We start from the raw sequence: 14,988 nt of genomic DNA, 5'->3' as shown, positions 1-14,988 counted from the left end.
ACCAAATAAAGTTATCAAACGGGACCTAATAACCACAAATTTCAAAGTTTAGAGGCAAAACTTGTAATTTAATTTTAAACAATCATATCGATAATTTTGTTACAAATTTACAATCCTTGACATTTGTTGAAAATTTATCAAACAAATTCGAATTTAGTTAGCGAGAAGAATGATCTTTGTCGAATATGCGAGACTTGTAAATTTATCAAATATCTTTGCTATTTTTAAATTTAAAATAAATTTATTTCTTAAAAAAAAGAATTTAGAATTTATCAACAGAATTAGTCTAATACTCATGACTTAATTCAACATTTAGAAGTATCACACCATATATTTTTTCAAATTTCAAATTGATACAATTGTTAGTACATGGATTTAATTCTTTGAGTATAACAAGAAAGATTCGAACCACCCACCTCATGATCATGGATACATATTAGATTAAATTTATTTTATTTTATTAATTTTTAATATTAGTATATAAAAAATTGAATAATAGTGATAAAAAAATAATGGAATTTTCCATATATATAGAAGGGTTCTAAAAGAAAGAGTGTAGAGTACTCCATCATTTTTGCCGCTAAACTTAAAAGCATTTCTCTGCTTTTGAGTTCTGAGTGTGAAGCTTTGTGAAACCAAACGAAAATTTCTCTGTTCTAAGAGATTGAAGAACAGAGCAGAATCGAACCAATAATGCATCTCCATTTTCTTCTTCTTCCTGCGGAGATTCCTCGTGCTGTTATTTTCCCTGCAATCTAGTCTCCAGAAGCAGTTTTCCAGTTTCCGATATGGCCAAGTGTCAAAGAAACGACGTCGGATCTGTAGTTTTTGACCGAGTCTCCACTTCTACTGCCGCCGGCAGCCATTTCCGCCTCTGCACTTCCTTCTCCACCGCTTCATTTCGTAGGAAGATTTTTGACGCTGTAAGTTGTGGCGGAAGTTCTCGCTATCGCTATCACCACGATGGCAATGTCGGTGGCGGCGATGGTACTGTTTCCTCGGCTATTAGGTCGTTGTCTGAGATTGTGAAGGAAAGGGAGGCAGTGAGGCCGAAACGCGCCAATGTGAAGTCGGAGAAGCTGTTCGATCTTCTTAAGTTGGAGTCATCGCCGGAATCGAAGCCGGAGACGAAGAAGAAGGAGGAGGTACTGGAAGACTTCAAAAGCGTGGTGAAGAAGTTGCAGGATGAGGATTTAGTGGAGAGGAGAGCAGCTGCGAGTCGAGTTAGGTTGCTTGCTAAAGAAGATGCAGAAGCGAGAGGAACGCTTGCAATGCTCGGAGCCATTCCGCCGCTGGTTGGAATGCTTGATTTGGAAGACGATGAATCTAAGATCGCCTCGCTTTATGCATTGCTCAATCTTGGAATTGGAAACGATTTGTAAGTTTTTTCTTGCTCTATCTTCTCTATGTTTGCTTGATTTTCACATGGTTTACTTTTAACGCGCGTTCTTGGCATCGGTTCCTTTTTATTAATCTCCATTTGTTCTTCATTCTGCTCGAGGTTTGTGATTCTCCCGTTTCTTTTTTCTTCTTTGGTGGGGGAGGGAATGGTACCGATGAGTCACTTTCAGTATTTTTTCTAATTTGTTTCAGCAATTTTTGTTTCATTGATCATTTTCATATTCCAAGTTCTATTCTTCTGATTCCATTGTGTTCTTTCATATTCCAATTTTGTTTATTTCCTTGGTTTGTCTGTATCTCCCCACAGTCATCCCCCCTTCCCTCTCGGAAAACGAGACATAAAAAAGATGTGTAATAGGACAGTGAAACTAAACAAAATGTCCTTGAGACATTGAATTGAGTAGTTGGGTAACTCTCTTTTTGTTTTCTTAAGACTATAGGTCAAATTACTTCTTATCTTGTTAAAAAAAAATAGCTAAATTAGAAAAATTATCCATCAAACTTTGACTATATCAAAAATATTCTTATTCTTTAGTCACTTTTCATAACCGGTTTAACACTATCTTTGAGAGGAGATACTCTAGAATTTCCTATAGAAATTGGGACTTTCAATAGTATGATGGTGACTTAGAATAGAAATTTAGATTGCACATCAATCTAAGTCACCACTACATTATTCTGGGTCTTATTTGTAAATAAAGTAATGAGAAATTTTTTTAACGATGAGCAAAGTTGCTACAAATTTTTAATCTGCTACCATTTACTGTCCTTTTTTTCCCCCTACATTTTCGTTCTGTGACTCACTTTTTTCTCCTTGACTACATTTTTTTGAATCTTGTACTGTCTGCTTCCATGACCATCATAGCCTTATCAAACTTCCCTCCCCTTGTCACGTGATGATCCTTTTTAGTCTTTTCTTTATCTCTAATTTGCATACATAGATTGACAACTTTGTATCCGGAGCTATTATTCTTTGAATTTTGCATAATTTTTCACCCCATTTTCAGGAACAAGGCAGCCATTGCTAAAGCGGGTACTGTTCACAAAATGCTCAAGCTGATAGAATCTGAAAGTTCCCCAAATCCATCTGTTTCAGAAGCCATAGTTGCGAATTTCCTCGGGTTGAGCGCATTAGATACAAACAAACTGGTAATTGGATCATCAGGTGCAGTTCCATTCTTGGTAAAGAACTTATACGACCCACATCAAGAAAGTAGTTCACAAGTCAAGCAAGACGCTCTACGTGCGCTTTATAACCTTTCTATTTTCCCATCCAATATTCCAATTATCTTAGAAACCAAGTTGATCCCATTTCTTCTAAACGCATTGGGAGATATGGAAGTAAGTGAAAGAGCCCTCTCTGTTCTAAGCAATGTGGTATCAACCCCAGAAGGTCGTAAGGCCATAAGCACTTTCCCAAATTCATTTCTTATACTAATTGATGTCTTGAATTGGGCTGATTCACCAGGCTGCCAAGAGAAGGCATCCTACATTTTAATGGTGATGGCACACAAATCTTACAGTGATAGACAAGTAATGATTGAAGCTGGGATTTCATCAGCTTTGTTGGAACTAACTCTTTTGGGCAGTACATTGGCTCAGAAGAGGGCCTCGAGGATTTTGGAGTCTTTGAGGATTGATAAAGGGAAGCAAATCTCTGATCATTTTGGGGGGAATTCTTCTGCTCCAATTTGTGGTTCTTTATCTTCTTTTACTAACCCAATTCTAGGTTCTGCTGAAGGTTTGGAAGGGTCGGATGATTTGGTGAGTGAAGAGAAGAAAGCTGTGAAGCAATTGGTGCGGCTGAGTTTGCAAAACAATATGAAGAGAATTGTGAAGAGAGCCAATTTGCCTCAAGATTTTGTGCCTTCTGATCATTTCAAGTCGCTCACATCAAGTTCCACTTCAAAAAGCTTGCCATTTTGAGTCCTCAACTACCTGAAGTCATGGCGTTATTGAAGATTCTGAAGTTAGTCTCTCTTCATAAATCCATCTATCTTGTGTAGTTTGAGTGTTTTTTTTTTCTTTCTTTCCTTGGGGGTTGGTCAATTGGCCTTTATTGTTTATCATAAAGTTAATATATTAGAAATATATTGGATTTGTTTTATAGGTTAGGCCAACTACATGTAAGTTCCTATCGTTGAATTTTACCATTTAGTCGTTATTGTTTGAAAAGTTTTAATTTAGTCTCTTTCGCTTTAACATTAATCTATTAAATTCTAGGAGTCAAAGTCACCTAAAAATACAACATTAAAACTCTCATTTCTTAGGTGTCTAATTCCTCTTCTAAATTATGCCAATTTAGTAAGTAACTTAAGTTGGTGTCTAGGGTGTTAAGTTGAGTTATGAAATTTAGAGTTAGGAAGTCTGAATTTAGGATGTAGAGTTGTAAAATAGAGTTCTTCAATAAACGTGCAAAAGAAAGAGTAAAAAATGGAATTTTTCGATAAATGTGTAAATTTCAATAACTTTAATAGTAAATACTATTGAAGTTGAGTTATTTAACACATACTATTAAAGTCGATAGACTAAACACTCCTTAAACTTATTCCAATCAATTTCAACATTCATTTTAATTTAGAAAAAGTTATAAAGCAAAGGACTAAATTGAGAAGACATCCCATAGATAGTTTAAGAGCACATTTTATGAACCCAATAAGTTTGGATTTACATGGTTCAATCTATGCCAAAAGGGTAATTTAGTGGATAAGGCTCGTAGAGGTTGTTTAACTCACCAACTTGAGTTAAATTGAATTGGTTAAAAACTCAAAACAACCAACCAAGTGTCGGACCTACCAACTTTACAAATCAGTGTTAAATAACTTCAAACCACGAACTTTAATAGTGTTTCATTATTTAAGTCAGCATATTGATCGAAAAACTACATCGTCTTTCCTTTGTCTCTCGTCCTTTCTCTAACTTCAATAGTGTTTCACAAGTTAGTGGTTCGATCCTACCTTTGGAATGATCGAGGAAAGGGTTTAGGTTTATGAAATTAAAAATCCAAGTGAAGAGTAAGATTAAATAACCAAAATTTATGGGATATATTCTTGAAATCCTAGAGTGGGATCGAATAACTAGAAGTGTTCGTACCATAGGATCTGCTAATCTCTGTGGATGAATTAGTGATAGAAGAAAGAGGAAGGGTCTTAAGATATGTTGAGATCCAAAGTATTGTAATAAATTAGTGGTACCCTTTGTCTCTCATACAGGTCCCCATAGAATTTAATATTTACACATCACTTATTTCTGTTTCAAACAGTGTGGGTCTATTTTTTTTATTTGTTTTTATCCTCCTAGAAAGAAGGAAACCTGAGAAAGCTCAATTTTATTTTTCTTCTTTGAAGTTGAAAGGTGTCGTTGAAACAGGGACTGCCTATTCGTGTCTTGGAATCTTTTACTTTTGTGATTTCATACCATGTGGCCTCTCTAATATTTTACTCTCTGCTTCTTTGGATCTCTAAAAATTTGAGTTGGACAGACTTTAACTCTTGCAGTTAAACATGGATTCTTCTACTTCTGTTTTGTTTATTGAAAAAACGTACAAGCAGTTAAAATAAAAATGGACGATGATGAACACAATGATACTAACAAGTGGACTAACAAAGAGATAAGTAGAGAGAGAAATAACACATAATATGTTAACCCAGTTCAATATAACTTTACCTACATCTGGAGGCTCAGGGCGTAATCGAAAAGAAGAATAGTAATATTCAAAAGGTTTACAAGAATGACTACTTAAAACCTTAGATAGGTATTTTGTTTAGACTTCCCTAAACTTGATGTCACCTATCTCAATATCTTCTCACAACTCAGGCTCCCCCTGAGTCCGAAACTTTTAGCTTGTTCGATCTCGCACGTTTAAGCTCTCCCTATACTCAATGCTTCTTTTTCAAGAATCACACACACAATGTGTAGATCCAGCCACACTTCATTCTTAGTCTTTCTGTAAGAGCCATACAAGAAGAACAACGTCTATCACCAAAAAACCTACCTTCAATCTATTTAATACTTCCTTATATAACAACGTCTAAAAAGGAAGGGACGGACAAGGTAACCAACATCAATACCAAAAAAGGTAAGCAAAAGGAATATTTCAAAACAAAACCAATCAGTTCAAACCGAAGTCAACCGAAAAAGATCTAACATTCAAATAAAAGAAAATTTACCTGTCAAGTCAACAATAACATTTATATTTGTTTATATGGTTAAATTACAACTTTCAGTCACTAAACTTTAAATTGTCGTGTTTTATATTTTAGTTTGTTTCTAGAAAGTTGTGTGTTTGAATCAAGAAACTACTATTACTAATACAAATGGATGGAGTTTTGAATTATTTTCTTTTGTCTTGTTTTCAAATGTTGCTATCCAATACAAGGTTTGGAGTATGGAGCTGGTGAAATTGAAAGGAACTAATGGAAAAAATTACATTTTTGGTCTCCAAAATTTGATTTAGGTTACTGATAATTTGTAGAAATACAAGTTATTCTGCCTCTTTTATCTAAAATAATTAGGAAAAAACTTTGAAAATGCAATAACTTGATAAGGAATTCATGAAAATAATTATATCATGCGATCACACACACACACAAAACCTGATATGTCTACAAAATGTTAAAAATCATACTTTGTTTAGTGCAGAAAATCTGTCAATGCAATCGGCTGAGTTCTCAACGCCAATATATGATCGCATAGTTGACCAAGTCGGTGGTTTTAGGCGATGAGATATGACATGACGTGTGGGTGATGAAAATCAAATCAAAGGTCAAGTTGGTAGTTGATAAGAAAGTTTCATTGCAGAACCAATGAACTTCTAACGCATAGTAGGTGGCGCATTAGGGTATGAAATTTAAGGCTCCTTATCAGGACAATCATTAGTAAAAGAAGAAAAGCTGCCTCTGAACGCCAATAAATACACCATGAAATCGCCATGCAACATGACACGAGAGGATAGGAAGAAAGTTCTACAAAAGACTCCACTTCTCTTTCCACTATTTATAAATCTTGAGGAAAAACTTAAGAATCACCTCTGGAGGCGGAAGAGGAACTTCAATCTTACACTCCTAGTGAAGCAGTCATCGATAAAGTCGGAGAAAGTAAGAAATTGCACACCATGGCTTGTTTCTCTATCTCTATTTCCTATCTTAGTGTGTTTATATTGTATAAACGTTGAAAAACCTCTTTTCTCGGTATGAATACATATTCAGTCCATATCCCATCCATCCTTTTTATTTTCATTATGGGCAACTAAATCATTCATGGGTTGAGAAGCATTTAGCTAACATGAATTAAACAATATTTAAACCATGCGTTCAACTTATTTTATGCATACTTATTGAAATGCTTGAATAACTCGAGATATTATTCTAAGTAGATTAAATCTAGATTCGAAAGAACTAGAGATTAAGAACTCATTAAAAAAGAAGAGAGGTTATTTAGAAATAAAGAAAGCTTTTGCAACATACATTCATCGCATGCATCCTAAAAATAAGATATTGTGGCTATGTACGTTGAAAAGTGTAGGTTATAATATCGACTACACTGCTTGAACACATGATTTATATATTTTCTTAGGAAATGTTAGTGAATATTCTTCTCGACCCTACCATCTCTCATTTGAATTTCACATTCATCGCATACACTGTTTCACTTAAGTGAAAATCCTATCGCATCCATTATACTAAAATTAATCTTAGCATTAGAATAGCATCAAAATTCATCACCTGTTTAGTGTTCAAATTGCATCAAGATCAGAACATTAGTTGTCAACGCATTCACACCAAAGTAATCCCCTAGTTCAATTTAGATTCACTAGGACTCTAATTGAGCTTATACTTGGGTTTAACTAGATAAAACAGTGCGTTAGAACCCAATTTTCAACATTCATTTTATCGCATGGTATGGACGCATCAGTTACATTCAGGGCTTGTGAGTTTTCAAATTCTACAATTTTATCTTTGAAGTTTGTATGTCCATGCCAACTTTCCGTTGCTAATTAATGGAAAAACTAACAAATGAGCCAAAAGGTTACCAAATACAAATCTTGTAGCATTGTTGAGTTTGAAAAACTCGAAATCTTTTAATAACCTAAACCAAATCTTAAGATAAAAAATGTAGTCCTCATTTGGTAGTCATTTCGTTTTTTATTTTTGGTTTTTGAAAATTAAATATATTTCCTCCTCATTTCTTACAATAATTTGCATATTAAGTAAATGATTGCAGCCAAATTCCAAAAATAAAAACAAGTTTTTAAAAATTTACTTTATTTTAGTTTTTAAAATTTTGCTTGATTTTGTAAACTATTGATAAAAAAAAGAAATAACAAATGAAGAAATTTAGAGGTATAAATAGTATTTGTAGACTTAATTTTTTTAAAAAAATTAAAAATCAAATGATTATCAAACATGACCATGATTTTAATAAAAAAATAGAATAGTTGAGCAGCAACCATCTGTGCTGGCACTAAATTTTCTTTCACCTGCGGACTGCCATGTTATTTTGTTATTCAATGCCCTTCCATTTCTCTCTCTACTGCTTTTAAAGCTTCTTTTGACTCTTCCTTCTTTCTTTTTCTTTTTTCTTTTTTTGTTTTTCTTTATTCAGTATCTGAAATTATGGCCCATATTAAGCATCACGGTAATACATACTTCTTTCCTTCATAATTTCCCATATCATTACATAATATATTATTTTATTTTGTGAATTTCTTTCACTCTAATTCTTATTATTTAGGTTTTTTTAATCAATTTAGTTCTTATGGTATGGTTAACTTTCATTAATTGTTTCTAAATTGTCTTTTATTTAACCAAAACACTTAGGTCTTGTTTGGTAACTATTTGGTTTTTTGTTTTTTTGTTTTTAAAAATTAAGCCCAACAGAACTTCCATTCATGCATTCAATGTTTTGTTATCTACATTTTTAATAGTGTTTTCAAAATCATGATCACAATTTGAAAACCAAAAAAAAAAATATATATATATATATATATATATAGTTTCAAAAACTTACTTTTGTTTTTAGAAATTGACTGAAAAGTTTAATGTCTACATAGAAAATATGAAACCAATATGTAAGAAGTTGTAAAAAAACAAACACAAGTTTCAAAAATTATGGTTACCAAACTAGACCAAATAATGTAGTAATATGATTTGAGAGATTTTTGTTAAACTATATGGACCATATTGAAGCTTCCAAACCAGGAGGTTTCTTGGTAAATTATTGTGTGGGCTGGGGAAGAGAATATGTATACTGCAAATGTAGTATTATAACAGTGCTTCTTTTAATGCAATGAAGTGCTCTTTATAGATTTTGCTGCAACCTATTTAAAGTTGATCTGCAAAAACCTTCATTCTTTATTATTTTCTTTTTAAACTTTTGGGTCTAGCTAGCTACAAGCCTACACCATAGCTCTTCAGCACAAAATCAAGTACCAATTTTTCTGAAAGATTTGAGTATAGTTATTGAAATGAGCTGTAATTTCCACTTTGCAAGTTTTTGGTGTTTAAGCCAAAAGTAGATGGGGCTTGCAATAATAATAAGTTGGAAGGTGAAGGCAATAAGTATGTCTGGGAATTATGTGAAAATGACTCTCCTTGAAAGCTAGTGCTCATATAGCAACAGCAATAACCACTGATGTTTACAAGTATGTACACATTATTTCATATTTCTTTTAGTATTGGACTTATGTCTATTTGGCTAAAAGTAACCCATTTGTCTCATTCTTTTGATTGTGAAGTTAACCTGTAAATTAGTGAGGATTATGGTTGGTAGTTGAGTTTTTTATGATTGTCTTATCTTGTGCAAAGAAGAAAAGAAGAAAGAAAAATGGAAAATCCTCCTATAAATTGTGTTAAGAATGTATTTCCACATGTTGTCTTTTACAGAAAAGTTATGGGGTATAAATATAGTAGCAAGGAACTAAAAATAAAACTTTGAAAAATCAACCCACCTAAGAGCTCTCTAACAACATAGACTAAGTATACATTGACTAAGTACACATTAACACCCTCCCTCAAACTCAAGGTGGTAAAGTAGGAATCAACTTGAGTTTGTTAAGCAATTGAAGGAAGCGCCTGAGGGACAAAACTTTGATGAAAATATCGGTAGGTTGCTCAATAGTAGAAATAGCTCGTAAAAGTGGAGTTTTACTCTAAAGATGATGTTGAACAAAATGACAGTCATTCTCGATATGCTTGGTACATTCATAAAAAACATCATTGTGAACAATCTGGATGGCATTACGATTGTCACAGTGAAGGATGACAGATGACTGAGGAACTCTCATATCAACAAGAAGCCAGCGGAGCCACAATAACTTAGACATAGCATCAGCCAGGGCGCAATATTTAAACTCCGTACTAGAACGAGAGACAACACTCTGTTTTTTACTCTGCCAAGAAATAAGAGAGTCTCTGAGATAGAAACAGTAACCTATGGTAGAACATTGGTCGATAGGATCACCAGCTTAATCTACATCGAAGTAACCGAATAAGATCATGGATGATTGAGATGAGAACTGAAGGCCGTGTCCTAGAGTCCCCTTGACATAGCGAAGAATACGAAGAATAGTAGTAAAATGAATGGTTCGAGGGACAACTATGAACTGACTTACAATGTGAACAACATATGCAATGTCGGGACGAGTTACTTTTATATAAATATGACTGCCAACAAGTTGACGATAGAGACTAACATCTTCCAGGGGAGCGCCATCAAACGGAGTCAAGCGAACATTAGGGTCGAGTGGCGTTGGGGCTGTAATAGAGTCAGTAATCCCAAAGCACACCAATAAGTCTAAAGCATATTTCACTTGTGACAATGAGTAACCATCAGAGCTCATTGACACTTCAAGACCAAGAAAGTAACTAAGTGACCCCAAATTTTTCATCTCAAAATGCTCGCCAAGGTAGTGCTGCAAATAAGAAATAGCCTGAGAATCATCCCCAGTAATAATCATATCATCAACATACAGAAGAAGAAGAACAATACCTTGATCCATCTGACGCGTTAAAAATGTTATATCATGAGCACTGGACATAAATCCAAGTTGGACAATGGTGGAATTGAAGGTTGCAAAGCAAGCCCATGGGGCTTGCTTCAACCCATACAGTGCTCAATGAAGGAGACACACCTTCTGAGATGGATGAGAGATACCTGGGAGTGGTTTCATATAGACTTCCTCAGATAAGGCCCCAGTAAGGAACACATTCTTGACATCCATATGAAAAAGAGACCACTCTTTGATTGCAATAATTGCTAAGAGACTCCGAACAGATGTCCTTCGGGCCACAGCTATAAAGATCTCATCATAATTTATCCCATATTCTTGAGAGTATCCTTCTGCCACATGTTGAGCTTTATATCATTCAACAGAACCATCAGAGCAAGTCTTGATCTTGTAGACCTACTTGCAACCAATGGGTTTCCTATCAGGACGAAAGTCAATATAGTCCTATGTGTGCATCTTCTTGTCTAAAGTCTAGAGTTCGTCACTCATAGCTTGCTGCCACAGAGGGTTAGTATTCGCCTCATGAAAAGAGGTAGGTTCAACCAAGGGATTGTAATGCAAAAACAGTGAAAGTCTCGAAGATGAGTGAAAGGTGCCCTTACCCGAGTGGAGCGTTAAACAGAAGAAGCAGGGTCAAGAGCAGGTTTAGACTCTACAAGTGATGACGGATCAGGATCAACAGAGACGGATGCAGATTTCTCAAGCTCATTATCACAAGAAGATGGAGATGAAGGAAAAAGATCAACGGAACCATCAGGAAGAAAGAGAGGAGGACCTGAAAGAGAAACATGAAAGGTCGAGAGATTAGAAAACATTGTATGCTTTCAGAAAGTGACATGGCGAGAGATGCGCAATCTGTTTGAAAGAGGATCCCAACAACGGAAACCTTTATGCTCAATTCCGTAGCCAAGGAAGCAACAAAGACGCGCACACAGTTCTTGTTGGAATTGTCATCCTAAATCTCTCTAGTATTCTTGTAGTTTGTAAATATGTATAAACAAATTGTTATTAATAAAATAATTGTTATTTTATGAGCATACACTCAATCCCAGGTTATTTTATATAATTTAAATATGTATGTAGAGACATACAGGTGGATCATGTTTAAATGATAACTTAAATGGTCTGTAGTGGATGGATAAAGCTGGGTACCTTATCTTGGTGACACTACGGATACGACCTGCTATGTAGATGTTACAAGTGTTGTAAAGTGCTACAAATGATCTGATCCTGATCATTCATGTTGAGACATGTGAGCGAGGATATCTTATACAAAGAGTTTGTATAAGATCAGACTACGAAATGACTAGTCTCATTATATAATGCCGTTAATAATAGAGACTTACATTTCACCAAGATGACCATAGGTGAATTGACCCGAATCCTGAGTGAGTTGTGAACTCCTGCCTATGAAGGCGGTCCTTTGATTTGTATGGGTGAAAGTGGCCGATTGTCGACTCAATATGTCTACCATTTTGGGGATTCGTCTGATTGGGGAGTTGGGAATACAACTATACATGACGGAATTCACTTCTTTCCTGATGTCAAAGTAAGTAGATAAATTGCTCCATTAAGGGTTGATTATAGGGCTTGAACATTGTGGCCACGCCCTCTATTGGCCTCAAAAGGGACTTGGACATAGTTGGACTATGACTTATTATTTATTAGCGGGATTAGTGGTACTTAAGGAGTTAGATGTTACTATAGGGGCAAAACTGTAATTTTGGCATAGCTATACTTACGAGAAATTTGTGAAGGATCATCGCGCTGTTGACTGGTTATATCCAATGGACACAGAAATATATCTGTAGTGTGAAGAGTGCAGCTGTCGGTCTTTAGTGAAGTGACCGACAGTTAATGGATGTTGGGTAATTTAATTAAAAAGTTTAATTAATCATCTAAGTAATATTGAACTTCAATTGATAGGTCCATAAGGTCCCCTCTGTAGCTCAACAGGGATTATTGAGAATTAATTTTGGATTAATTTGAATTGTTCAAATTAATTGAAGGAATTAATTATATATGATATAATCAATTAATTAATTTAATTATATGCGATATAATTGATATAATGTATTTAATACATTATAATATAAAGTTTATTTGAGAGGAATTAAATATTTGAATGTGATTCAAATACTAATTATATGGAAGAGATTCATATAATTTAGTATAAACGTGATTTATACTAAAAACCATGATTAATTGGGAGAAATACAAACGATAGGTTATATTGTATTTGATACAATATAAAAGCCATAGGTTATATGTTATACTTGATATAACATATAGTTATATATACATATAATAAGTTAGTTATTATATTTATTTATATTTATATATTAAATTTAATTTAATTTTGAATTAAATTAATTGAGAGAGTTTGAAAACAACTCCCTCCCTATCTTCTCTCCATCCTGAGGTGTAGAGGTTACAGGTTGTTAGTTTTTCTCTTGTATTTTGATGCAGAGATTTTCTCTCTGACCTTCTTTCCCAAGATCATACAGAGAAGATTCTCCCTCTCTAAAAACTCTTTCCCTCTTCCAAAGTTACAGAGTCCACAATTCCCGAATTCTCATTCCCAAAAGAATATAGAGGTTGACCTCTTGGTGGTGGCCATTTGTTTTGCTGGAAGTTTTTGGAGATTGAAATCCAAAACGAAGGGTTCGTGATCCAGAATGAGGGAATTCGCGAAGAAGATTGGCTTCAAAGGTAAGCGTTCTACTTCCCTAATTATTTTGTTTTTAGCATGCTGTAATTTAAATCTTATAATGCATAATTTTGTTCTGTTATGTAAAATTTTGTGATTCTCTGAAAAATAAAATTGGGACCGATTCCCGCTTCTGCTGTGGAGCCTTCGCAGGTTCTTTCAATTGGTATCAGAGCCAGGTTTCGATTATCCTCTGAGATGAACCTTCGAGTTTATAATATAGGTGAAGTTAAGCAACTAAGATTATCCTCTAAGATGAACCTTCGAGTTTATAATATAGGTTGTGGAGTTGAACCCATTACTCTCCAGAAAAAGATGAACCCCGAAGAAAATAAATATGATTTACTTGTCTTGGAGATGTGCTTAGTAGAGAATGATGATTCTGCTTGGATAGTTGTTTCAGGAGCCGCTAATCAGGTATGTTCTTTCTATCAGGGATTTAATTCCTGGAGACCATTAGTAGCTGGAGAGATGACTCTCAGAGTCAGTACTGGTGAGGTCGTTTCAGCTGTTGCTGTAGGCATGCTTAAGTTATTTTTGGACAAGAAACGATTTATGTTATTAGATGATGTATATGTAGTTCCTCATATCAAGAGGAACTTAATTTCTGTTTCTTAGTTTTTCATATCAAGAGGAATTTAATTTCTGTTTCTTGTCTGATTGAACAAAAGTATTCCCTATCCTTCTCTAAAAATAAAGTATTTATTTTTAAGAATGGAATGGATCTAGGCTTTGGTTCAATGGAAAGTAACTTATATGTACTAAGGTTGTTAGTTACAAAAGCTGTGCTAAATACTGAAATGTTCAAAACGGCAACAACTGTTAAAAGACCGAGAGTTTCTCCTAAAGAAATGCTCACCTTTGGCATATAAGGTTAGGTCACATTAATCTCAATATGATTGAGAGATTGGTGAAAAGTGGACTTCTAAATGGCCTAGAAGAAAACTCTTCATCTGTATGTGAGTCATGCCTTGAAGGCAAAATGACAAAACGACCTTTTACTAGAAAAGGTTATAAAACCAAAGAAACCTCGAAGCTTATACATTCATGTTGGGGTTGATGTCCTAAATCTCGTAGGGTTCTATAGTTTGTAAACATTATTGAACAAACTCATTATGTATTTAATAAAATATATGATATTTTATTCATTGTCTACAAAATATATGATATTTTAGTTGCATTAACCACAAACCAATAACTAACATCCAAGGTTATCTTTGTAACTTAAACATGTATGTAGAGACATATGGGTGGATCATGTTTAAGGGATAACCTAAATGGTCTGTAGTAGATGGATAAGATTGAGTACCTTATCTTGGTGATAATACGAGTATGACCCGCTTTGTAAGTATTACAATTGTTGTAAAGTGCTACAAATGATCTGATCCTGATCATTCATGTATAGACATGTGAGCTGGGATATTTTATACAAAGGAGTATGTATAAGACCGGACCATGAAATGTTTAGTCTCATTATATAACGTCGTTCATAATAAAACTTAGATTTCACTAGGATGACCATAGGTAACATGACTTGAATCCTGAGTGAGTTGTGAACTCCTGCCTATGAGGGTGATCCTTTGATTTGTCTGAGTGAGAGTGTCTAGATCGCCGACTCAACAGGCCTACCATTTTGGGGATACGTCTGATTGAGGAGCTGGGAACACAACTACACAAAATGGAATTCACTCCTTCCTCGAGGCATGGGTAAGTAGATAAATTGCTCCCTTAAGGGCTAATTCCGGGTCTTGAACAATGTGGTACCACACCCTCTCCTGGCTCGAGAGGAGTTTAATCATAGTTGGACTATGATCTATTGTTCATTAGAGGAATCAGTGGTACTTAAGAAGTTAGATGTAACTACAGGGGC

The 14,988-nt window shown here is 34.6% G+C and overlaps 1 protein-coding gene and 1 pseudogene across 3 annotated transcripts; one reads left to right on the top strand and one right to left on the bottom strand.

Annotated features, from left to right (window-relative positions):
- The first annotated feature begins 521 nt into the window (after nucleotides 1–521).
- Nucleotides 522–6,261, top strand: LOC120085385 (U-box domain-containing protein 15-like). 3 transcript variants are annotated; one of them, XM_039041339.1, is made up of 3 exons: nucleotides 522–1,378; nucleotides 2,409–3,370; nucleotides 6,043–6,261. In XM_039041339.1, the coding sequence occupies exons 1-2, from the start codon at nucleotides 789–791 to the stop codon at nucleotides 3,325–3,327; spliced, it is 1,509 nt and encodes a 502-aa protein (XP_038897267.1). In that variant the 5' UTR covers nucleotides 522–788; the 3' UTR covers nucleotides 3,328–3,370; nucleotides 6,043–6,261. The 3 variants fall into 3 exon arrangements, with proteins under 3 accessions (XP_038897267.1, XP_038897266.1, XP_038897265.1); XM_039041338.1 differs by having other exon boundaries at nucleotides 6,038–6,261; XM_039041337.1 differs by lacking the exon at nucleotides 6,043–6,261 and having other exon boundaries at nucleotides 523–1,378; nucleotides 2,409–3,576.
- Nucleotides 6,262–9,550: 3,289 nt separating this feature from the next.
- Nucleotides 9,551–10,621, bottom strand: LOC120084919 (annotated as a pseudogene).
- Nucleotides 10,622–14,988: the final 4,367 nt, after the last annotated feature.

Source organism: Benincasa hispida, chromosome 9 (genome assembly GCF_009727055.1).
Source record: "Benincasa hispida cultivar B227 chromosome 9, ASM972705v1, whole genome shotgun sequence".
In the NCBI taxonomy this organism is placed as follows: Eukaryota; Viridiplantae; Streptophyta; class Magnoliopsida; order Cucurbitales; family Cucurbitaceae; genus Benincasa; species Benincasa hispida.
This window is presented reverse-complemented; position numbering and strand designations above follow the sequence as displayed.

Excerpts from the sequence above, each read along its gene's own strand:
- LOC120085385 (XM_039041339.1), top strand. The coding sequence starts at position 789 with ATGGCCAAGTGTCAAAGAAACGACGTCGGATCTGTAGTTTTTGACCGA. Across the intron at positions 1,379-2,408 it reads CTTGGAATTGGAAACGATTT|GAACAAGGCAGCCATTGCTA; the intron begins GTAAGTTTTTTC and ends CCCCATTTTCAG.